The sequence below is a fragment of the Lepidochelys kempii genome, chromosome 26 (assembly GCF_965140265.1).
Source record: "Lepidochelys kempii isolate rLepKem1 chromosome 26, rLepKem1.hap2, whole genome shotgun sequence".
Lineage (NCBI taxonomy): Eukaryota > Metazoa > Chordata > Testudines > Cheloniidae > Lepidochelys > Lepidochelys kempii.
Genome location: NC_133281.1, coordinates 644,855 through 670,086, shown reverse-complemented (window position 1 = coordinate 670,086; position 25,232 = coordinate 644,855). Strand labels below are relative to the sequence as shown.

Below are 25,232 nucleotides of genomic sequence, written 5' to 3'. Positions count from 1 at the left end.
GGCGGGGCCGTGCCATAGACTGTGCCACGGGGGGGGAAGGCGGGGCCGTGCCATAGACCGTGCCACGGGGGGGGGGGAGGCGGGGCCGTGCCATAGACCGTGCCACGGGGGGGGAGGGACTGTGCCATAGACCCTGCCACGGGGGGGGGGAGGCGGGGCCGTGCCATAGACCGTGCCACGGGGGGGGAGGCGGGGCCGTGCCATAGACCGTGCCACGGGGGGGGTGAGGCGGGGCCGTGCCATAGACCGTGCCACGGGGAGGGGGAGGCGGGGCCGTGCCATAGACCGTGCCACGGGGGGGAAGGCGGGGCCGTGCCATAGACCGTGCCACGGGGGGGGGAGGCGGGGCCGTGCCATAGACCGTGCCACGGGGGGGGGAGGCGGGGCCGTGCCATAGACCGTGCCACGGGGGGGGAGGCGGGGCCGTGCCATAGACCGTGCCACGGGGGGGGAGGCGGGGCCGTGCCATAGACCGTGCCACGGGGGGGGAGGGACTGTGCCATAGACCCTGCCACGGGGGGGGAGGCGGGGCCGTGCCATAGACCGTGCCACGGGGGGGGGAGGCGGGGCCGTGCCATAGACCGTGCCACGGGGGGGGGAGGGACTGTGCCATAGACCCTGCCACGGGGGGGGGAGGCGGGGCCGTGCCATAGACCCTGCCACGGGGGGGGGAGGCGGGGCCGTGCCATAGACCCTGCCACGGGGGGGGGAGGCGGGGCCGTGCCATAGACCCTGCCACGGGGGGGGGGAGGCGGGGCCGTGCCATAGACCCTGCCACGGGGGGGGGAGGCGGGGCCGTGCCATAGACCCTGCCACGGGGGGGGGGAGGCGGGGCCGTGCCATAGACCCTGCCACGGGGGGGGGAGGCGGGGCCGTGCCATAGACCCTGCCACGGGGGGGGGAGGCGGGGCCGTGCCATAGACCCTGCCACGGGGGGGGAGGCGGGGCCGTGCCATAGACCCTGCCACGGGGGGGGGGAGGCGGGGCCGTGCCATAGACCCTGCCACGGGGGGGGGAGGCGGGGCCGTGCCATAGACCCTGCCACGGGGGGGGGAGGCGGGGCCGTGCCATAGACCCTGCCACGGGGGGGGGGAGGCGGGGCCGTGCCATAGACCCTGCCACGGGGGGGGGAGGCGGGGCCGTGCCATAGACCCTGCCACGGGGGGGGGAGGCGGGGCCGTGCCATAGACCCTGCCACGGGGGGGGAGGCGGGGCCGTGCCATAGACCCTGCCACGGGGGGGGAGGCGGGGCCGTGCCATAGACCCTGCCACGGGGGGGGAAGGCGGGGCCGTGTCAGGTACCCTGCCATGGCGGGGGACGACCGTACCTTAGGCTGCGCCAGGCGGGGGGGGGCGCTGACCCGCCGGGCGGGGCCCGAGGCACCACAGGGAGCCCGCGGGCCCGTGACAGGCTACAGCAGCACGAACACGCCCCTTGAACGGCAGAGTGACGCATGCGCAGAATCTCATTCCCCGGCACATGCGTACAACAGCCCAACTTCTCACGCGCTCTACGCCCCTTGGGAGCGGCGCACGCGCAGGGCTGCTCTAACGTGGGACCGCTGCTCCCTTTCGGCTCTCAGCGAAGCTGGGGCGGTGCTTTTACGGCAGTCGTAAGTGAAGTGCGCACGACAGCCGCCGGCGTCGGAGTGGAGGAAGCAGGGGGGCCTGGCTTTGTCTGTAAGGGCGGGGGCCCCTTGGAAGGGGGCGGGGGCCCCGGGTGTTATTTGGGGCGCCGTGGGCCGGAGTTCGGGGGCCGATGTCCTGGTGGGGGGCTGCGGGGAGGGGGGTTGGGGCGCGGGGAGGGGGGAGGTTGGCGGTTGGGGCGGGGTGGGAGGGGGAGCTGGGGGGGCTGCGGGGAGGGGGGTTGGGGCGCGGGGACGGGGGGGTTGGCGGTTGGGACGGGGTGGGAGGGGGAGCTGGGGGGGGCTGCGGAGGACACGGGTTGCGGGGGCTCTGGCTCCGGAGTGGGCGGCCGGTAGGTGTCTTGGGGGGGCTGCGGGGAGGGGGTAACCTGGGCGGGCCGGGGATGAGTTTCCGGTCAGTTTCAAGCGGACACTTTGACTGAGGGAGACTTCAGCAGGCTCATTGAAACTGGCAAGGCGGCGGCTCCGCGGGGGGGTAGGGCAAACTCTGCCTGGAAACCCCCCCCCGGCCCGCGCGTAGGGCTGTAGGGTGGGGCGAGCCTGCTGTACTTCTCGGCGTCCGGGTGGCTCTGGTGGTCGTGTCATGTGTTGGACCCCTTGTTTCCTCCCACAGAACAGCCAGTTCCAGCTGTGCGATGCGGCCGCAGCAGGCACCTGTTTCTGGTAAAGTCTTTGTCCAGCGAGACTACGGTAGCGGCACCAGGTGCCAGTTCCAGACCAAGTTCCCCCTGGAGCTGGAAAACAGGGTAAAAGTTTTGTTTTAACTTAACTTGGGTTGGGTTACGGACAGGATCAAAAAAGGCCGGAGCTAGCTGCCGGGGTGACGGGAGAGCGTACCTGCTGTGCACTCCTCCCTGCGGCCTGTGCCTGAAGAAGGGGATGTGATAGGATGTGCTCAGAATGAGTCCTGTATTGTTTACAGCCAACGATGTATGTGGTGTTTTCCCGACAACTAAGGTGACCGCTTCCTACATACTTATACAAACTACCCTGCATATGTTTTTTTTTTTTAAATCCGTTTGAGTTGTTCGCTGTGGGGTGGTGGTTAGAGTAGATGCTAGGGAGTCAAGACTGATTATTTTTTATTATTATTTTTCCTACTTCAGTGACTGGTTTACTGTGTAATCTTTAACAAGTGACTTTACTCTCTGTGCCTCAGTTCCTAAATCTGTAAAAGCTGTACCTACCTAACTCGGAGTGGTTAAGGCTTAAAGGGATACTGCCAACTTGAAATCTAGCCAATTTTAAGAGAGTTAAAAGTAGTTTTAGTATAACACCATACCTGAGATCTACTGCCAGTTTTGGTGGGTTTATAACATTTTCTAAAGTGAACTGGTAAAATAGAAGGAAACATCTTTTGCTCCGCTCTCTTTCAGTTACGGTGACCTTACTTGATACAAGTAATCAGAATAGATTTTTTTTTAAAATCCAGGCAAAATGGGTTTAAGTTGACTCTCCCTATAATTGTTTTGCTAAAGATTTTAGGCTTCTTGAATGAGGCACTCTAGAAGAGTAATGGAGTATTAAATTAGAAATCATATTAAAAATTAATTTTAATAGTTAATCTTAAACTGCCTTTGTTCAGTGGATGGCGCTGCTTTGTCTGGGAGATGACATTTTGCCAATACTTCCTCAGCCAAGGCCTCTGCTTAGAAGAAATTTGACACCATGGGAAATGAGATTATCAAAGTAGTTGTAAACTGCATTCTGTCTTTTATTTTCAGTTAATAGGACTATGATTTAAATAGTACCAAACTAACCATGGATAAAAATGGAGCCTGCCTTCCAACCCACATTAATAATCTGACTCCTTAAATTTACAGTTGGGGAGCTGCATTTGCTATGGCCTAATCTATGTAGTCAGGCCGTCACAGCGGCATTTTTCTGGTTAGTATTTTTTAACATGTTTGAACAAAAATAGTGATAGGTTCCTCTTCCACTTCCCTGTATGCAAAATGGGGCTAATGATACTTATCACCTCAGTGAGGTGCTTTGAGATCTGTGAACACAAAGCTCTAGGTAAGAGCCAGTTTGTTTGTTTGTGATCTGACTTTTACATTACATGGTACAGGTATTCGGCTTTAATGCACAGCCCAGTTATTCTTGCTCTTAGTATAAACTGAAATGAATCCCTCATTTTCTGTTTGCTACAATTAGTTTATAGCAGTTACTTTCTATAATTTCTGCCTTTGATTTTAGGGGGAGGGTTTTGCTCAGATACAAATTTGTAGCGGGAGTGCTTAGATAGTCTCTGCACTGTACAACAGTGTGTTTCTCATGCACAAAGTATGGGAGCGCACAATGTCATCTTGAGTGCATTCAGTGTTTAATTATTAGAAAATTGTCAGAAAGATGTAGATATAGTAATGAGTGTTTTCTTGCCAGCCTTGTGGCTTGGCTGATGGGGTAATTGCAGAGGTGAGGTGATACTTTGTCACTGAGTAAAAGGGTGTGGACAGGACTATATAGGAGCAATCCATAGCAGTGCCTTTCAGGAAGGCCTTCCAGTATCATGATTTGTGTTGGTAATGTAGCTGGTCACTAACAGAAGAAACTGAATAGTAGCAAGGGTGAGAATGGCACCTCACAAGCTGGATAAAATAGGTGAAAACTCTACAGTCCTGACCAGACTGGCAGCCTTTAGGAGGTAAATCGATACAGTTCTTAAAGAGAGGTTGTGAACGTAGGAGCTCTGACTGGGGGAAGATGATATTTATACATGAAGTTCTAGTATAAAATCTAATGCGTTTTAAATATTAGTAAACAGATTCTTCCAGCTTTCGTAAGTTGCTTTATATAGAAGTGGTTTGTGTCTGCATTTGTCTGCTTTCAACTCAGAATAGCATACTATGAAAGGGATGGAGACTTTATCTAAATATCATTCTGCTACCTTGTTGTGTATCATTTCCTGTTCAGTCTTTAAAATACAGAATGTTCAATAACCCTATAGTTTATACCAACATTCTTAAACGTGCATAATTAGAATCAGAGGTGAGTGTTCTTGGCGTTATCTCGGTGTGGGAGGAGTCCTTTCATTATAAAGTCTGATTAAAGCAACTAAACCTACCTACCTAACTCTAATCTCTTACTCTAGACACTGTAAAGTCTTTATTACAAATATTGACTTTGTGCATATCAGGAATGGCTGAAACACTGAATAAGAAGCAGCGTATTAAAGCTCACACATTTATCTTAATGCGAGCTAAGGGCTAGAGCCCACATCCTTTATGCATCCAACTCTCCTGTGGACCATAATCTTTATCAAAAATAAAGAAGTAGAAATTCTGTTAATTTGTATACATTCTGGCTTCTTGTCAGTTGCTCTTTTTTTTGTTGTTGTTCATTGATCATGATTAGAAGACATTTGATTTTTGATGTGAACATCTAGACATAACAATATGCTTAAAATGCTCATTCACATCATTTATGAAACATTGATATTTATGCTTTCTGTAATCCTGAGAAAAGGTGTCCCTTGTAACAGTAACACAAACTACATCTGTTATGCCAGTGAAAAAGAAAGCATTTATTGTTGTGCAGTTATGTCTACCACAGTCCTCTCTCATGGTGAGAAGGCTGTTCTGCTGAGCCTGCACTTCAGTGGCTTCACAGGTACCCTCTCAAGTACTTTCTTTCATTTTGTTACTGTCAATTGTAATGTTTTATTAAGCTACAAAATAACCCCTCCTTGCCAATTGCTCTTTCTTCTATAGCGGGTAAATGTCACTTTGGGTCCTGTTTCCTTCTCTCCTGCCCTGTAGGTACACTAATCAGCTTAGTTTTTCCTTGTTAATTTTATTTATAACTTGTTTGATCAACTCTGCCATAATTATGCAAAATAGTCAAGGCCTTAAGTGAAAAATGTGTATTTGAAATCTAGAGGACCTTCCCCCTCCAGATGAGCAGTTTTCACCTAGGTTGTACTTTGAACCTAACAAGTTACACATAATGCAGTTTAAATAAGGGCAGCAAATGAGAGACAGAGGATGAAGCACATTGTCAATGAGTGCCTGCTGATAGGTTCAACGGTGGCCTAGAAGAACTCCTTCACACCACTTAAGATGCCATCTCTTGGCTAGATGACTATGCACACAATAAATGAGTAATGTGGGAATACACATTTGATCTAATGACTTTAGATCACTTAGCTGCTATTTAACCAAATGCTACAATTTATGGAAGTAATTTGGTACCTAAACCAAACCTTTGCTCTCCATATTGTTTGAAACTGTCTGTAGGTGACATTGCTGATTAACGGACTGTTCTAGCACAGAAGCTAGATCTCTGTATTGGGGATCAGTGAGTCTTGAATGAGAAATTTGCTGGGTTAGTCTTGTTAAACTCAATCTCTTTTGCAGATCGATAGGCAGCAGTTTGAAGAGACGGTTCAAACTCTAAATAACCTTTATGCAGAAGCTGAGAAGCTTGGGGGCCAATCTTATCTTGAAGGATGTCTGGCCTGTCTGACTGCCTACACTATCTTTTTGTGTATGGAGACACATTATGAAAAGGTGAGCCTGTTACATTTCATGCAATAAACTTAAAGCAAATGAAACTCACAATGTTGTATGTGAAAGTTATGATCTGTCAACAGGAGAAATGTTTTGCTTTTTTACTTCGTTTATAAAGTTTTCTCGTATAACAGCGTAGTTCATCACTGTAGTACAAATACGGAATAAGCTTTCACCTGCTATCCTGAAAAATCCTGGTCTGTTCTCCTCTCACTTATATTTGAGAGTTGCAAGTGTATATGCAGGGAATAAATGCCAACTTGAGTCACTGGTTGGAGAGTAGCAAAGAAATAAAATGTCATGTTCCAGATGTGTGAAGAGATCATCCTGCTGCTAGGATAAACTATAACCATACAAAGATAATGTGCAGTTTTAGGAGAAAAGTCAAAGATACATTTTCAACCTATCAGTCACTCAGTGTGCCCAGCTAGTTGAACCATTCCTAACCCAATCATGTTTAACTTTAAAATCCATTAGACAAACACTAAACTGGAGAGTTTTAACACTGAATGTTTATTAATTTCTTCTGGGATTAAATTACTGATGAGGAAAGATTTTAAGTGACCTGCTTAGTGCTGTTCAGAACTGCTGGCTTCCAGTCCTTTGGTGAACAACTAGATCATTCTAAATTATAAAAATGTTGTGGTCTGATACCTTCTCTTTAAAAATGAAGATTTTCTTTCTTGTTTAAACACCCTGACACACTGGCTTGAGGAACTAGAAGCCATTCATACTTTCACACCTGCATGCATCCATGCTTACATATGTGGTCTGAATTTAGTATTGGCAATTCTCTTTATTTTATTTTTATGCAGTCTGAGTTCACAAAGCCAATGAGTAAATGGCCAAGTCAGTATCTGAATATATTCAGCATCCCTTCTATAAATGAAAGGAGAGTTTAAAGAAGCCTGATAATTTAATATTGCTGACTTGAAATAAAAACATGTTCCAAATCATTCTATTCATGATTACTGCTGTATATTATATATGAACAGAAGCCTTTTGCCATCCCTTCTGAGCTGGGTGATAAATTGTGCTTGTTTGCGATATATTTTATTTATGTAGATCTCTTTGGCCTATCTGATGTAAGAAGAGTGACTTTTTAGACCTTAGGCTGCACCAGCTGAAATGTCTTTTTACAACTGAGAACTAGACTGGGACAGAGATGGCAAGGCAGATAATTTTTCTTTTCAAATCTCATTGGAGAAAACAGCATTCCTGGTCATGCTAAGAGAACAGAGCAAAGAGATGGTTAATTCTTGTGACTAGCTATCTCTAACTTTTTGTGTTTGTTGCACTTACTACTATACTGTGTAATTTGTTTGAATATCTAGTTGGTTTTACAAACAACTTTTTTGACCCTCTCAAAATAAGATTGATTTCCATAATGTGATCATCTTGCCATTTTCTTTAATCAGTATAGATTTCTAAATACGCAATATTGTAGCTAAAACCTCACCAGAAAGCTCCTCCATCAAAACTTACATTTGATTAAACTGAACTGGAGTGTGTCCCTAAGTAGTAACCCTTAGCAGAGTATGGATGGATGCATTTCAGGAATTCTTTATTTGAAATCAGTCATGCAGTCATTTTGTAAGAGACTTAAGTAGTAATGGATTGTGGAGATGGATATGCCATCTCTAGTTTCCACTTCTTGCGGCTTGACTGAGCAGGAAATGGGAGAGTTGGAGAGATCTGAGCTGGATATCTTTATGGCATGCTTGCTTCCATTATGTGTTTGAAGAAGGCTGACACACATCTATTGAGAGAAAGAAGAAACAAAACTCTGACTAGTAAAAGCTTCCTGAACTGGAACGGAGGTTTCCGTAAATCTGAAGGAGCAGTGTGTGTGAGAGACCAAAGTGAAACTTCACACTGCTAATAAAATACAAAAGTCATTCAACTAAGACTGTTTCAGAGATTGTATTGGTTTTCTGCTGTTACTATGTATAGTCTGTTCTCTTAAAACAAGATGCTCTTTACTTTATATATACATATAATCTGAATTTCCAGAAGTCAGTTGCATTATGCAGAGCTTTATATTTAAGGTGTCCTTGGTGAAATTACTTCCTTGGTTTGGTCCTAATCTGGATGCCTTTCTGGAAGATTTGCTTTAGTCAAACACAAGTTACTGGGCTCCATTCATGGGTAACTGGGTGAAATTCTATGGTCTATGTTAGACAGGAAGTAAGACTAGATTATCTAATGGTCCCTGCTGGTGACTATTAGATCTCATATCTCTGCAAGTATTTTAACTTTTCTTGACCCAGTATATATGCAGACTGAACATTCCCACACTGGTATTTTTATGTTCTAGAACCCTTTTCAGTTTATTTCCCCACCTTTCTTTCTAATGTCTCTGAAATATTTAAATAGATGCATGACTCAGTGGTTGTGGAAATACCATAAAACTGGTAGGACTAGTAATGTTGGAGCTTAGCCAACTGCGAAAGCTGGGTTTGATCTCGTTTTAGAGTTCTGTTCTTTTTTATCAAATAACTTCAAGTACATAATTCATTGAAAGCTATCAGTTTCCCAAACATTTCTGTAATGAAGTGACAAAAACAACACCATCTGTCTGAAAGCCTGTCCTGTGTTTGCATTCAGTCTACTAACTTATCAGTGTCCTATCTGGGGCAAAGTAGACTGAACCTGTATGAAGCAAGAAGTGTATGGCTCTTCTGTTTTGACTTTAACAATCAGTGTGTGAACTATTTGGATCAAAGCGTTTGGAAATGTTACTATATAAAACTAGTGCAGTCTGTTTGCCTTGGCTTACACACAGGCCAAAACCGCAAGTTAGCACTCGCCTCAGGCACTATTTCGATAAGAGCAATGCTCTGTGCTAACATGCAGAAGGATTCATTTAAAGGAATGCTGGCCTGGAACGACTCCTGTTCAGACAGGTGACAACTGGTACATCACAAAGGTGACATGCAGGGAAAAGCAGTAGCTACATTGTTGATCAGCAGACATATACAGAAATAAGCAGCTACCCAAGGCACTGGGTACTCCTGCCGTCAGTTATTTGAACAAAATATAAAATAGCAGTTTTACACCCCACCCAACAACCAGCAGAATTCAACCCCTTCAAAACTGCCCTCTCTCATCCAAGTGTCACCCCCCATTTAATGCAGCAGGACTTGTTGGATTAGGAGATAGCAATGGCACCTCTAAGTGTTTGAAGGGTGGGGGAGAAGAGTGCTAACCAGTAAATAGACTATTGGACTGGAGGAGTAGAAGCAGTAGAACAAATGGCACAAAGAAGGCTTGATGCTTTTCAATATTTTCATCAGTGATCTAGAAGTAAATACAAAAACACTACTTGTGGAGGATACAAAGATTGATGGAGTGGTAAATAATGAGTACAGGGCAGTCTCACACAATGATCTGGTAACCTGGGCCCATTCAAACAAAATGTATAATTTTGCGTTTAAACTGTTGTAAAAAATCATCCAGAAATAAGGAATGCAGGCCATACCCCCACACAGTGGGGACTGTATTCTGGAAAGAAGTGACTTGAAAAAGTATTTAGGGATCATAATGGACAGGCAACAGAACGTGAGCTGCCAGCACAGTGCTCTGACAAAAAGGGCTAATGTGATCTGTGGATGTATGAAGAGGGGTGCAGTGAATAGGAACACAGAGGTGGTTTCTCTTTACTTCTGTATGCGGTGCTGGTGAGACTGACACTAGAATGCCACATACAGTTCTAGTCTCAACATTTTAAAAGGGATGTTGAAAAATCAGAGCAGATACAGAGAAGAGCTGCAAAAATGATTTGAGGGCTGGAGAAAACTCCTTATGGTAAGAAACTAAAGAGTTTAATCTCTTGTCAAAAAGAAGATTGAGAGGTGACTTGATTAGTGTATTCAGTATCTTCCTGGGGAGAAAATACTAGGTACTAAAGGGTGCTTTAATCTAGTGAAGAAAAGGCAAAACAAGAACCACCAACTGGAAGCTGAAGCCAGACACATTCAATTTAGAAATAAGGCTTAGCAGTGAGGATGATTAACTACTGGAACAAACTACCATGGGAGGTGGTAGAGTCTCCATCTCTTGATGTCTTCAAATCGAGATGCCTTTCAGGAAGTTATACTTTAGCCAGACACAAGTTGTTGGCTTACTATAAGGATAACTGGGTGAAATTTAATGGCCTGTGATATACGGAAAGTCTGCCTAGATGATTTAATTGTCCCTTCTGGCCTTGAACTCTCTGAATCTGTGGAAGAAGCATGTAAGGGGAAAACAGTTATTTTTGGAGTAGCTAAGATCAGCACTTTGTATTTGGCAGTCTGTTATTAATGGGAAATTGACATGGAAGGGAAAGGGGCCTCTCCTCTCTTTTAGAGTCACACCATGACATATAGTAAGCAAATTGCTTTGTGAGTAATTTAAACTGCATATTTTCATAGCACTATACAGATCTCTCTTTTCCAGGCTATACCCTATATTAACCTCTTGTAGCACAGACACAGTATTATACAAATGTACCCGTCGGAGAATCTTGTTACAATACAGCTGTCTCCTGACCTCCTTGCAATATAGTTTCAGTGCTGGTATAGACAAGACATTATCCATGTATCCTTCCCACCTACTCCCCGCCAAAAAAGAAGAAAAAATAGCCTAGCTATGCAACAGGGCTACAGTCCCAGCTGTGTTAGAGTGAAGCTGTGTTATTAGGTCTCCCCTGACCTGGTTGTATTTGTAGTGTAGATGGGGCTTTTAAAGGAAGGCTGATGTGAAAACTCAAACAGAAAAACTATAAAGTCTCTGTGTTCTCTCACCAGGTTCTTAAGAAAATTGCCAAATTCATTCAGGAACAGAATGAGAAGATCTACGCACCCCAAGGCCTCCTCCTGACGGACCCCATCGAGAGAGGACTAAGAGTTGTATCTTTTTACGGCTTCTTAATCCTCTTCAGAATTCTGTCCTCAGAGCAGTAATAGTGCATCTTACCTCACAGAGGCTGCATTGCATGCTGCAGGCACCCATGATTCTGTGATCTTATAAAACACATACTCCTTGGCGTTTATAACGTCTCATGTGTAACGTACTCAGCTGTTCCTCTCAAACTTTATTCGGATAAAATTACTATCTGTTTAGAAAGTCTTTTTAATAAAATATGAATTTGATAAATCTGTTCCTTGGAGCTCTCTTAGAAGGGTGCTATTCAGAAGCAGAGTATCTTCCTTCAACCTCTGCTACCTCTGGAAGATGCAACTTAGCCATTTAGAAAGGCTAGCTGACTTCCTAATAGAAATAAAACATGGAATGTAAATGCTCTGTAGAATTATTTTAAATGTTGGTCTTGGCTTAGAAACAATGCATTGTTGCTCCCACCTGGTGCCTATGGTAAAATCTCCACCACAACTTGCCTGAGTGATGAGGTCTGTCTCCCTGGATTTTGCTCTTGGCTACAGCTGTTCTCCCTACAATTTTTCTTCTAGGCTTTGGACCTCACTGCAAATGGCTTAGCATTCATTCTAGTTACCATTTTTCTTGGTGGTTGTGGGGGCATCTTGTAGCAATAAAAGAGGAAGTATGAGTAATGCATTTCATCTGTCAAGAATTCTAAACTCAAAGCCCCTTTGAAATGCATAGGCTCATAGTGTGTGGTGAGCTGTCATCCTAATTAATTGCAGTTCCTTGAGTTTATCTGAGTAGTGGCCCAAATAGCTTACAGCTGTCAGTTGTGTAATTTCATTACCCTTGATGTACTGTGCGTGTTTTTGGGAACTGTAAGTACAGAAAAATGACTTGCATTTGGTAAACAGACATGTAAATAGTGATTTTAATTTGGTAATTTGATTAATAGTTGAACAGTGGAAGAGTGCAAAGCAAAAACTTGCCTAATGACCAATCTCTTTGTTCATAAGTATAATATTGCAGTGAAACTGTTAACATTAAGTCTTTATGCCTCTGAACAGACGTTTTTAAAGGCAAGTTGTAGCACAGGCCAGAATGCAAAGCCAAAAGCCACGAAGAATGTTTTGCTTACTCTAGTTCAGAAATTTAGCAAAATTCCCTCTGTAATGGCAGATGTGAGGCTGAAAGATCAAGTGCTCCACTGCGTTGCTTTGTTTCACTTGCCTGTTTTATCTCCATGATATTTCTATATAGCATGTTTTCTTAACAGCCATGCTGTGCAGATTGAAATTACCATTTACGAAGACAGAGGACTGAGCAGTGGAAGATAAAACTAAGGAGTCTAAGGTAAATATTAACTTTGCATTAGATGTCAGGTCAATAACCTGCTTCTGTAAATTCAGAAGATGCAGGTCCTCTCCCCTGCGGAGACTGAATGTTTATCCAACCACTGCATGTAATCATGAGGCTTTTTAAATAAATCTTATGTGTGGATTAGATTTTTAAATCCCAACGGAAGTTGTAAAAACATCAATACTTGGCAGCATTTTGCTGAATGATGATGTACTTCAGATGACACCAAATTTAACCTTGATGAAATCCAAGATTTTAATTACTTAAACATGCATAAACTTAAATCTAATTTATGCCGTACTGCATCAAAAATCGTTATCTCACAGGTTTGGTAGATCGGTAGATCCCGATTCTGCTGAACAGTACAGAACTTTAAAAATTATGTTTAAAATGTAATGATTGAATTTAATCACTGTTTAAATGGCTCTTCTGGATTTCAGAATGACTCTTACTTATGGCATAAGGTGATATGGGACTCCCATTCAGTCTTACATGCTAACATTGCAGTCACACTACTTGTGCGAATGTCATCAGCTCTTTCAAGCTAAGCAGTAGAGTCAACCCTAGTCAGTACTAGGGTGGGAGACATCTAAGAAAAATCCAGGAGCTGCAAGATATAGTGTTGGCAATTTAGTAGGTGCTGGTTGCTCCCCACAGTCAGTACTGAATCAATTGCCACCGCCTGAGGTCAGGGACTCTGTTGCTGGAGCTGCCATCTTCTGCTTAAAGCTTCCTCTGGCACTTTTCATCGGAGTCAAGATATTAACCCCTGTATCCTGACTCAAATTCCAATTGGAGTAGTTACATCTTACCTCCATCAGGGTTACCTTTTTGGTTCAACTGGATGGAGTATTCACTTCCTGTGCACTGCTAGGTCACTGCATTTCAATGCTGGTTGAAGTGATCCCCCATTTCTCTCTTTGTGACACTTCATGTTTGTAAAGCACTTAGTGCCTCCCACCCAAAGATCTCAATCTCAGTACAAAGTATTTTATCTGCTGGCCTGAGTAGGAATATCTCACAGCAGAAGCCAGATTCTACTGAACATGTAAAGTTGAATTCCTCCCAACACACTTCCCTCCTTTGCTTTGCTGGGTGCCTCTTGATTAACCTGTACCTACAATTCTTCTAAATGGGATTATTTTCACTGAGGCTTGTCTGCACTGTGCATAAAGCATATTAGAGAGCTTTACAAATCACACGCAAGTAACATGCTATGTCTAGTTGCCCCATGGAGACCTTGCTGGTGTGAACTAAAAGACTGGGTGTCTTTTAGTTTCCCCCCCATCAGGGTCTACATGGGGCAGTTAGAGCACAGCATGTTAGAGCACTCTACAAATCACACCCCTCTAATGCACTTTGCCAGCACCATGGAGACAAGCCCTGGGGCGTGGTCTATGCTACAGATTTATGTCGGTATAACTACATCACTCAGGGTATAGAAAATCTGCTCCCCTGAGTGATGCAGTTATACGGCCCAAACTCTCGGTGAAGACAGCACTCTGTTGATGGGAGGGCTTCTCCTGTCGACACAGCTACTGCCTCTCAGGGAGGTGGAATATCTACACTGACAGGAGACGCTCTCCCATCAGCGTGGGTAGCGTCTTCACTAAGCATTACAACTGCATGAGTGCAGTTGTGCTGCTGCAGCGCTGTAAGTGTAGACAAGCCCTGAGAGGCTCAGCAAGCCATGATGGGAGACGTTCCTGGACCAGAAGTCTGAATACTCTTTTAGCTTCACAATAAGCTGTGGGATATCAGAGTAGTTTGTAACAATGTGTTACTTAGAGATGACTCTTCTGATTTAGAATGTCCAAACTGATTGCTCTAGTTACTAGCACTCTGGAGCCTGATACGCTGTGTGATTTTTGTTTTCTGCCATTGGGAGTAAGTTTGTTTTATCAATTGCAGCTGCATCTACTTGGCACAATCCATTTGTCGTGACTCATTTCACAGCTATTATTGCTAAATGATGTTTTTCCTAGGTGGTGTAGGTTTTGAGCAATTACACGCAAGACCCTACTCTATCAAAGTTCAAACAACTGTGAAATTTCTAAAATGGGGAAAGATTTACATTAGAAACTTCTGGATAGTTTCATGAATTACAAATATTTTTGTTCAGCACAACTTTGTTTTTGAAGCTGCATATGTATCAGGAGCATACCTAATAAGACCCTTGCTCCATATTGGGCATCTGTCTTCCCAAACTTAACCCACCAGCACCCCCAGCCTGCAAAGTGTCCTAGACCATCTGTTTGACTGCTGAATAGCGCATGTGGGCTACATACACAGTTTAGTGAGAGAATCTAGAACAGCAGGGAATATGCCTCCAGCTGAAAAAGGATGCACTTTCTAGGTAAGATTCTGATTTCAGCAACATCAGTGTAAATTCAGAGTAACTCTCACTGGTATTGCTAATATCAGAATCTGACCTGCTGATTCAGTGATCCATTGAAGATTCGTTTGGTGGGGAGTCAGGCTCTGAGCTTACTCAACAACGTTGAGAAATTGCATTCATGCAGTCCCTCCAGCCAGTCACTGCCACGAACTTGCATCTTACGTGCCCATGCTAGGAGCAGAGATGCAAATTGCCAGTTGCTCTTACCAGTATACACTAAATATTCCAACTCCTGGATACTTTAGCTGTAAGTAAACTCTAACTTTGATTGCTTTGACTGAAAAGACCATGATCTGAGAGACTTCTGACCGGTTTGTCTGAATCTTCTTGCAGGTCCCTGTGGGAGATTTTCAGAGGTAGAAAGGGGAAGTGGAGTTGAGTACCTACCTGCTCTTTGTGCCTCAGTAATCTTCCCCAGCAGAGCGTGGTCATCCCACTCTGCACAACCAAAATATCTGAGTGTCCCTCACCAAGTCTGCTGAAAATATTCAGTGTTCAATTATGAAAATTGGATTAATTTGCATTAAGTTTAGAACTACATAATTAGTATCCTTATTGGCTTCCAAAGTACTTTACATCCACTCCTTAAACCTGGACACACACATTTGTATTGAGTGGCAGCCAAAGGCTCCAGATGAAATTGAACCCCTTGTGCTAGGTGCCATACAAACACATACAGACCTAGCTCCCTGCTCCAAAGGGGGTTACAGTCTCACTTGTTACAGTGAAAGGGGGAGGTGTACTAGTGGCCTGCCCCTTTAAGGGCCAGAGGCTTGGGGCCAGCCAGCCCTGGCCAATTGTCAGACTCACCTGGGAAGGGAGTAGGTAACTGTAAAAACCGGCAAGTGGCTCTGTTGAGTGTGGATGGCTGGGGAAGCTTCAGGAAGGGATGGTGGCCTGCAGTAGTCCCTGAAGAAGGAAGACTCCTGGTGGTAAACTTGGCAGGATAGGAAGCCCTACCTGGAAGCGCTATCATTTGTGGTCATTTGGACGATAAACGCAGCTCAGAACCAAGGGGTAAAGCCTCACTTGGTGTGGCTGATAATTCTCAAGGCTCCTGAGAAAGCCAGCTGCTTATAGGACAAATGACATGGTAATGGTAGTGCGGTCTTGTGGCCACAGAGGTAGCTGTTTCACCATGTGATGGTTCCAAATCACTTTAATCTTTTCCTTAAACAAATTAAACTCTCCTGGCTGCCCAGTCATCACTGGTTGACTGATTGTACATGCCACAGCAGAAGTGGGTCCTGAGAGGATAATGGCTTTATGGATTAAGATGAGGAGGATGTTCCATGCATAAGACTTACTGTAGAAGAAGCAGTGAAGTGGGCATGCTGGCCTCATTGGCAGAGGATGCAGGGGCGACACCAAGAAGTATTACTCCCTGTCTTGCAGAAGGGGACCTACAGGTGAAGGCACTTGCCAAGTTAGTGGCACAGCTGGGAATAGCACTCTGAGTGCTGGCTCCCAGGCTCTTATTGTGAACCATTACACATGCTACCTCCTCTGTTCTGCAGTACTTCTGGAAGAACAGATACTGTTATGTAATGGTGCCATGCATGGTTTGCTGTAGTGTCCCTAATGTTGTTAAACTTGTTCTGTCTTGCTTTCTAGCTCCCAGCTAGGTGGTGGACTTGCTGTACCAAAAGGTCCACCTACCTCCTGTCTAGAGCATCATTCCTCTCTGTTGCCAGATCCATGGTGCCATCCACTAAAGGACTAACTTCCTAGACCTCTGCCCCACATGGGGTGACCCTCTGGCTGGTCAGCATCCATTTTGTGTCCTTATGGCAAGCTTTAAGTGATGGGATCATCTTAATTTCTAAGGGAAAGACAGTTGAGCTGTTTGCACTTGAAATTTAACTGGTGGATCAGCCACCTGAGAGCAGTACTGTTCCTTCACAGCCACTCAGGCTTTCCTATACATCAGACAGACTTCAGAAAGCAACAAGTCTGACTTTGGGAGTGTATGTGTGTGTTTCAAAAACAAAATCTTCACTCCAGAATAAGTCCTCGGGGGACCGAGAGGGGCAGGAAGGAGGTAGATATGTCCATTGCACAGAGTGCCTCTGCCTGGCAGCAAGTGACTCAAGGCATAGAGCATTTTAAGTTTCCAGAGCTGATGCTCTCTGGGAATTATAATGCAAATGCTTTTGTTTTCATGTTCTAGTTCTTCCTAAGAATCATTAGCTAACATTATTGTTGGGTGCTTTGCTGCTGCTGTGAGAATCTACTGTTACTGCGTTGTTCTAAATTCATAGGAGGAGATAGTGTACTGCTTGTTTCATTAAGCTATGTAAGCACAATAAAATGAATGCTGAACCAATTAATGTAACCATCTCTACTCTATCCCTTAATGTTTAATATGTGAAGTGTAATAAACTTTCTTTATGGTTTTATTATAAATATAATTTATAGGAAAATTTGATTTGACAAAGTACTGATAGTGTGTAAGAGTTTCTTAACTCTAGTCACTGGCAAACTGCTGAAGGGTAGAGCTGTGCAGTATGTCGTATTTCCCGTGCATAAACATTCCTCAACGTCTGTTAAAATACCTTGGACATCTTCTGAGTAAAACTTCCTACAAATCAAGTTGGTGTAATATTTTCTGTTGTCTCCTTCTCCTTTATTAAAGTGAGCTCTCTATCTGGCCTTGGCTTAAGTTAGCAGAGTCCCTCTGTTTTGGGAGCTATCGTCCTTTCCCGTGGAAGGAATTAAGGGATTTACAAAAGAAGACAACTGTTCAGAACAGAGAGCATTCTGCTTTGTGATACTGTAGGTGCTAATACTGGATCTAAGCTTCCAGATCTAATTTCTCATACACTGATCTTTTTCCTGGAGGCTTGTGTAATATTTTAACTGTACAAAATACTTGTTTTTCTAAGCTGTAACTGTGTTTGCCTTTTCAGACCTGTTGCAATAATTTTGAAGACCTATTAATGGATCAATAAATTTTTCTTAAATAAACTGTCTGTCATACTTTGATACTGACATGAATCAAATAATAACTCCCTAAGTAAAACTGATGACTGCTCACCAAGATTCTAAAATATGTATACACTTACACAGCTATCTTACAAATCTAATGAATGTTAGACATTAAGAGGGTGGGCGTTCTACTTTCTGTTAGTCAGATTTTTGCTTGTGTACAAACAAAATGTTAGCAACGACAGACCTAATGTTGAGCCCACATAGGTTTCAGTCTAGAGGTTTCGATGTCTGAGGCACAATAGCTCAGGCTGGGCACCTTGATACGTTATATACACAGTGTTTGGGTATTTACAAATGTGGGATGAAACTCCAGGCTTTTATATAAGCAGCCAAGAGTCTGTGAAGTTCGTTCCCCAAAAGGGGGCTCACCAAAAGGAACAATGGATCTGTATTATAAAATTGTCTGAATTAATAAGTTGGATTTTTAACAATCGAGGACATTAATAGGCTTCTCTCTGAATAGTTTCTAGTTTTTGGTTTGGTTAAGTAAAAGTTAAGCTTTATAGAAGATAGCTGAGTCCCTCCCTGTAAGGTATACAGTAATGATCAAGGATGTGACCGCCTGCCCATGACCAACCTGGAGAGACTTGATCCTGGATTCAGAGTTGCAGCCATGTTAGTCTGTATTCGCAAAAAGAAAAGGAGTACTAGTGGCACCTTAGAGACTAACCAATTTATTTTGAGCATAAGCTTTCGTGAGCTACAGATGAAGTGAGCTGTAGCTCACGAAAGCTTATGCTCAAATAAATGGGTTACTCTCTAAGGTGCTACTAGTACTCCTTTTCTTTTTGATCCTGGATGCAGCAGTTTCTAGGGCGCTCAACTTGTGTATCCTCTAACTGGTTCTGGGGTGTCCTGGCTCCCCTTCGGAGAATCATGAGTTTGTAGGTCAGGCTATCAATAAATTCATAGATTGCAAGACCAAAGTGGACCACTGTAGTCATCTAGTCTGACCTCCTGTATAACAGGCCAGAAAACTTCCCCATCATAATTCCTAGAGAAGAACTGTGGATGTTGTTCTCAATTATGATCTAAAAATTGTTAGTGATGGAGAATTCCTTGGTCAATTGTTCCAATGGTTATTTACTCTCACTGTTGAAATTTACACCTGATTTCCAGTCTGAATTTGTCTTCAACTTCTAGTCATTGGATTGTGTTATACTTTATCCTGCTAGATTGAAGAGCCCCTTATTAAATAATTGTTCTCCATGTAGATACTTAAACTGTAAACAAGTCACCCTCTAATCTTGTCTTTGTAAAGTTCAATAGACTCAAAGAGCTCAATCTATCACTACAAGGCATGTTTTCTAATCTTTAGTCAGTCTTGTGGCTCTTTTCTGAACTGTCCAGTTTATCAACACCCTTCTTGAAGTGTGGACTCCAGCTCTGGACACAGTATTCCAGCAGTGGTTGCACTGGTACCAAACAAAGAGGTAAAATAGCCTCTCTGTTCTTCCTTGAGATTCCCCTATTTATGCGTCCCAGACTAGCATTAGCTCTTTTGCTCACAGCATCACGCTGGCAGCTCATGTTCAGCTGATTATCCACCATGACTCCCAAATCTTTTTCAGAGTCCCTGCCTCCCTAGATCTAGTCGGCCATCTTGATTATGTTTACAGTTAGCCATATTAAAATGGATATTATTTGCCCAACCAATCAAACTTGCTCTGAATCAGTGTCCTGTCCTCCTCATTATTTACCACTCCCCCAATTTATGTCAATCTATAAATTTTATCAGTGATGATTTTATGTTTTCTTCCAGGCCATTCATAAAAACGTTAAATAATGTAGGCCCCAAAACTGCAGGACTGTACTGGAAACATACTCCCTCAATGACTATTCCCCATTTGCAATAACATTTCAAGACCTATCAGTTAGCCATCTTTTAATCCATTTAATGTGTGCAGTGTTAATTTGATACTATTCTAGTTTAATCAAAATGTCATGCAGTACTAAACCACCCCAGTTCAGTATCTTTTTTTCCTTTATCTTTCTCTTCCTGATTTACAAGACGCTTCTCCATGCTAATCAATGTGAAGAAAAACATAGCCAAAGGCTTGATGGTCTGTGAGGACCTCCTTATTGACTGATGATCTGAGGGGTGTGACTGTGGATGTTATCCCAGCCAGAGGAGTCTCGGCCTCTGTACTGACTGTCCAGCTCCATTTGGAATGATCCATGAGTGGATTCATGGGTGTTGAGTTCTGCAGTCTGTGCCTGGGCACCCCTGGATCTGGGACTTCTGCAGGCAGAGTGGTGTTCCAGCGAGGCTAGCCCTTTCAGACCTCTGCTAAGGCTGTAATTTAAAGTAATGAACAACACTCTGCACTTTTATTGCACCATGTATCTACCCCTATTTCTCATTGACTGCATCAAAAATCCTCCCCCTTTGATCACAAATTAAAATATTTTTCAGTATGTGCTTATATCTCCTTTCACTCTTTTAAATTACCTTGTTGTGTTTAACCTTTTCATATAACTGCTTTAAAAAAATGTTTTCCCTTGTTGCAGTTTTCTGGGGCCTAATAAAACTGGGACTGATGCTTTGTGCTGAGTTGAGGCTTACACTAGTGGGTCACATTACTCTACAAAGCTGTATATAACTGAAGGAAAAATGTGGAAGTTAGTATGAACTGAGGTCTGTACTAGGCCCATAGTTCAGTCAGAAAGTGATCAGAGGTTTCAGAAGAAGGTTTAGAACTAAGGTCACAAAATTAACCTATAAAGAGTCTACTCCATAAACCTACCTGAATTGAAATGAGAACTCTCCCTGCAGGCGCTTGTCTCATCTCTTGCATTCGGGCTGTAGATGGCTCTGAGAACGCAAATAGTGATGTCAGTTAGCGGTGGCTTTTTGTGATCTAAAGACACGGCCACTAAAAATGAAATCATCTAAATTCTTGAAGCCGAGAGAGTACCGAAGAGCCACCAGATGGTAGGTCGCATCCAGCCATTGCTGATTTGGTCCAGTTTGGAAAAGTGACTTGGAGGTGAGAAGTTCTGAGAGTTAGTCCCCTCCAATGAGATTGAGAAACCTGCCTCTGACTGACTCTGTAGAGTGGCTCATTGGGCAGTGACTGTGTAGGCAGAAGTGGTGATCTGCATGGGATATTTAGAACTAAAAAATACCTCTAGGGAAAAATGTCTCTCTCATGCGCCATTTCATTGTCTTGTGGGAAGTGGGGCTTGTGCGCACAGCCCAGGTTCTCTGAGAACAAGGATGGTTTAGAACAGGGGTCTCAAACACGTGGCCCGCAGGGTTCTTTCGTGCGGCCGGCCGCACTCCCCGCACTCTCTGCCTACCTCCAGGCCTGGGGTGGGCAAACTACAGCCCGCAAGCCCCGCACTACTCCCTGAAGCAGCCAGAACCGCGTCCCTGCAGCCCCCGGAGGGGAGAGAGCAGAGGGCTCCGTGCATTGCTCTTGCTTCTAGGCACCGCCCCCCCCCCCACAGCTCCCATTGGCCGGGAACGGAGAACCGCGGTCAATGGGAGTTTCAGGGGAGGTACCTGGAGGAGTGGCAAGAGCAGCAGGCAGAGCCCTGTTCCCCACCCCCCTCCCACAGGGACATGGTTCCAGCTGCTTCCTTCGCTGCCACCCCGGAGCCACTCTAGGTAAGTGGCGCTGGAGCCCACACCCCAAACTCCTCCTGCGCCCCAACTCCCTGCCCTGAGCCCCCGCTGCACCCTGCACCCCAACCCCCTGCTGCACCCCTCACCCCTCCTGCACCCCATACCCCAACTCCCTGCCCTGAGCCCTCTGCCGCACCCTGCCCACCTCCTGCACTCCCTGCCCTGAGTCCCCTGCTGCACCCCAACCCCGTCATGCCCCTCCTGCACCCCACACCCCACCTCCCTGCACCCTGAGCCTCTGCCACACCCGGCACCCCTCCTGCACCCCCTGGGGGCAGGGAGGGGGTGAAGTTGGGGTGGGGACTTCCGGGAAGGGGTTGGAATGGGACTCGTCAAGGCAAACTGTCTCTTACTATATGTATGTACAGCAAATAGCACAATGAGGCCCCAGTCTTGGTTGGGGCCTGTAAACGCTAGCATAACACGAATGCTTTGCAGAACAAAATCTGTGCCTTGTTCTAGGGCAGCATGAAGGAGTTTTCAGAATTGCTCAGTGATGCAAAGGCCTGAGCTTACATCTGATGGTAAAGTGTTTTTTCCAAACAGACAGAAAAGGAATTTGTAAGACAGATATTAAAGCAAACATGAAATTAATATAACATGTGACTTGTGTATATGCCTTTGCCATGTCTTTACATCTAGATGTTGTATTTACTGGTTGATTGTCAAAATAGGTAATATTCCAGTTAACCTGGAGGTGGGGTCTGTAACAGACAGGACTATAAAGCACCATGGCTTTGGATGATTTCTTATCGTTTCTGTTACAAGAACTTTTTGTAAAAGCACAAAGTGCTTCTAAAAAAAATAAAAGCCCAAAGGCGCCCTCCTCCAAATCTGCCTTCCTTGATCTTTTTGTTCTCTTACCTCATAGTTTCACAGAGCAGCTCATTATCATGAAATTAAAGTAATAATTTGTACTGGAAATGTTTTTACAATTACCCTTCTGGGAGCAACCAAGAACCAACCACTGAGTAACATATCCTAGTATCTTGGATTCCTGGGAAACATGGTGGGTTTGGATACATAAATGTACCCTTATGTTTCTTTTCAGCTAAAGGAATCGTGTATATGCAGCATGTATTTGGATGTGTGTATCCTATGATGTACAGCCATTTTATTTGGTATTAAGTTCATGCTCTCAAAATATGTACAGGAGTTCAGTTTTTAAAATGCATATTACCGTGGGAGAGTGTAGGAGAGAAGATTTAGTGCTATTCTCCAGAGCAGTGGTTCTCAACCAGAGATCTGGGGCCCCCTGGGTTTCAGGGGGTCCACCAAGCAGGGCCAGTGTTCAACTTGCTAGGGTCCAGGGCAGAAAACCAAAGCCCCACGACATGGGACTGAAGCCGGGGCCCTAAGCCCCACCATCCGGGGCTGAAGCCGAAGCTTGAACAAAGTAGCTTTGTGGGAGATCCTGTGGCATGGGGCCCCAGGCAATTGCCCTGCATGCTACCCCTAATGCTGGCCCTGGCTTTCCTATGCCGAAAACCAGTTATTGTGGCACAAGTGGGCCTCAGAGTTTTTATGCCATGTTGGGGGGGACCTAAGAGAGTAAAAATGGTTGAGAACCCCTGCTCTAGAGCACAGACAAATCAGGTAACAATTGAGACTACCAAAAAGGATCCTAATTTTTATATTTAGAAAGTCAAGGTGTGTAATAGGCAAAAACTGAGAAAAAGAGATGACACACCAGCATGAAAAGTAAAATTACTTACTGTACTCTCCCACATCTGAGATGAGCATGCAGCCTTAAAGTCAAGAGCAGAACAGCCACTCACTGGAAGAGCTTCTCAGAGAAGCCAGCAGAGAGCTGCATTACTGGATGCTGCAACAGCACAATTGCTGTGAGAAGGAATAATCGTTGTCATCATCTTGCCTTTATCGATCCTGCAGCACTTTGCAGATATGGAGGAATCATCCCCAATCCCTAGCCACCACTGGGATGGAATGACAGCTGTTTGTATGGCACACAACTAAACACATCCAAGTTAGGAGAGTGTTACAGGAACGCAGGCTCTTGGGGCGGGGAGGACTGACTTTTCAGTGTGTATGTGTGCAGCACCCTGCACAACGGGGCTGGGCCCCACACCTTCCCACAGTACTAGTGACCCTGTGTGTGAGTGCAGTGCCTGGCATGATGGGGTCCAGTTTCCCAACTGAAGCCGCTGAATGCTAAGATGTCGCCAGGACACTGCGCCATTATGTTCACACTGGGGTGAGGATGTGGCTAGTGCTGGCCTGGGCTGCACACCAGGAGGGGGTGCGGATGCTCATGGGGGCTGTGGTGTGGGGGAATGAAGGGGGTGGCTCTGGTAGGGGCCTGCACAACCCACTCAAGACCAAGGTCCGTCCATCCATCTATGTATTCCTCCATTCTGCTATCAATCCTTCCATGGACCCTTCCCTCTGTCTGTCTGTCCAGCAAAGTGTCAAGAATCTGACCATACCTAGGTCTGTCCATGGATCCATCATTGTTCATTGGTCTGTGAATCTGTCCATCCCTGTGTCCATCTGTCCACAGACCCGTCTGTCTGTCCACAGATCCCTCATCTCTCCGTCCATCCCTGTGTCCGTCTGTCCACAGACCCATCTGTCCACGGATCCCCTGTCTGTCTGTCCATCCGTCTGTCCACAGACCCGTCTGTCCGTCCATCCCTGTGTCCCTCTGTCCGTCTGCGGATTCCCCCATCTGTCCGTCCATCCCTGTGTCTGTCTGTCCACAGACCCGTCTGTCTGTCCACGGATCCCCCGTCTGTCCGTCCATCCCTGTGTCTGTCTGTCCACAGACCCGTCGGTCTGTCCGCGGATCCCCTGTCTGTCTGTCCATCCCTCTGTCCGTCTGTCCACAGACCCATCTGTCTGTCCATCCCTGTGTCTGTCTGTCCATCCGCTGGTCCCCCATCTGTCCGTCCATCCCTGTGTCCGTCTGTCCACAGACCCGTCTGTCTGTCCGCGGGTCCCCTGTCTGTCTGTCCATCCGTCTGTCCACAGACCCGTCTGTCCGTCCATCCCTGTGTCCCTCTGTCCGTCTGCGGATTCCCCCATCTGTCCGTCCATCCCTGTGTCTGTCTGTCCACAGACCCGTCTGTCTGTCCACGGATCCCCCGTCTGTCCGTCCATCCCTGTGTCTGTCTGTCCACAGACCCGTCGGTCTGTCCGCGGATCCCCTGTCTGTCTGTCCATCCCTCTGTCCGTCTGTCCACAGACCCATCTGTCTGTCCATCCCTGTGTCTGTCTGTCCATCCGCTGGTCCCCCGTCTCTCCGTCCATCCCTGTGTCCGTCTGTCCACAGACCCGTCTGTCTGTCCGCGGGTCCCCCGTCTCTCCGTCCATCCCTGTGTCCGTCTGTCCACAGACCCGTCTGTCTGTCCGCGGGTCCCCCGTCTCTCCGTCCATCCCTGTGTCCCTCTGTCCACAGACCCGTCTGTCTGTCCGCGGGTCCCCCGTCTCTCCGTCCATCCCTGTGTCCGTCTGTCCACAGACCCGTCTGTCTGTCCGCGGGTCCCCCGTCTCTCCGTCCATCCCTGTGTCCCTCTGTCCACAGACCCGTCTGTCTGTCCGCGGGTCCCCCGTCTCTCCGTCCATCCCTGTGTCCCTCTGTCCACAGACCCGTCTGTCCGTCCGCCCCTGTGTCCTGTCCTGCCCGTGCTCCCGCGGGGGCAGAGGCGCGGGGCCCAGGGAGCGGTGTCCCCGGACGCCGGCTGAGAGCCCTGAGCGCCGCGCTGGCGGAGGGGCCCCGGGGGACCGGGGCTTCGGCCGGGCGTCGCGGCCCCTTTCAGCCGCCGCGGGCGCGCGGGGAGCGGCCTCGTGAGCCAGGAGACGCCCCGGCCGCC

The 25,232-nt window shown here is 46.1% G+C and overlaps 2 protein-coding genes across 5 annotated transcripts; one reads left to right on the top strand and one right to left on the bottom strand.

The window, feature by feature from the left end:
• Positions 1-1,528: 1,528 nt before the first annotated feature.
• On the top strand, positions 1,529-17,744 carry GOLGA7 (golgin A7). Of its 4 annotated transcripts, none has more exons than XM_073325467.1 (6): positions 1,529-1,613; positions 2,260-2,392; positions 6,005-6,157; positions 10,948-11,049; positions 12,310-12,373; positions 16,392-17,744. In XM_073325467.1, exons 2-5 carry the CDS (start codon positions 2,282-2,284, stop codon positions 12,355-12,357), a joined length of 414 nt encoding a protein of 137 aa, XP_073181568.1. In that variant the 5' UTR covers positions 1,529-1,613; positions 2,260-2,281; the 3' UTR covers positions 12,358-12,373; positions 16,392-17,744. The 4 variants fall into 4 exon arrangements, with proteins under 4 accessions (XP_073181568.1, XP_073181565.1, XP_073181567.1 ...); XM_073325464.1 differs by having other exon boundaries at positions 1,593-1,680; XM_073325466.1 differs by having other exon boundaries at positions 1,593-1,680; positions 15,980-17,744.
• LOC140903718 (uncharacterized) lies at positions 6,693-25,166 on the bottom strand. Its single transcript, XM_073325462.1, has 3 exons — positions 23,115-25,166; positions 20,516-20,583; positions 6,693-7,916 (listed from the first exon to the last, which is right to left on the bottom strand). The coding sequence occupies exon 1, from the start codon at positions 24,982-24,984 to the stop codon at positions 23,875-23,877; it is 1,110 nt and encodes a 369-aa protein (XP_073181563.1). The 5' UTR covers positions 24,985-25,166; the 3' UTR covers positions 6,693-7,916; positions 20,516-20,583; positions 23,115-23,874.
• Positions 25,167-25,232: the final 66 nt, after the last annotated feature.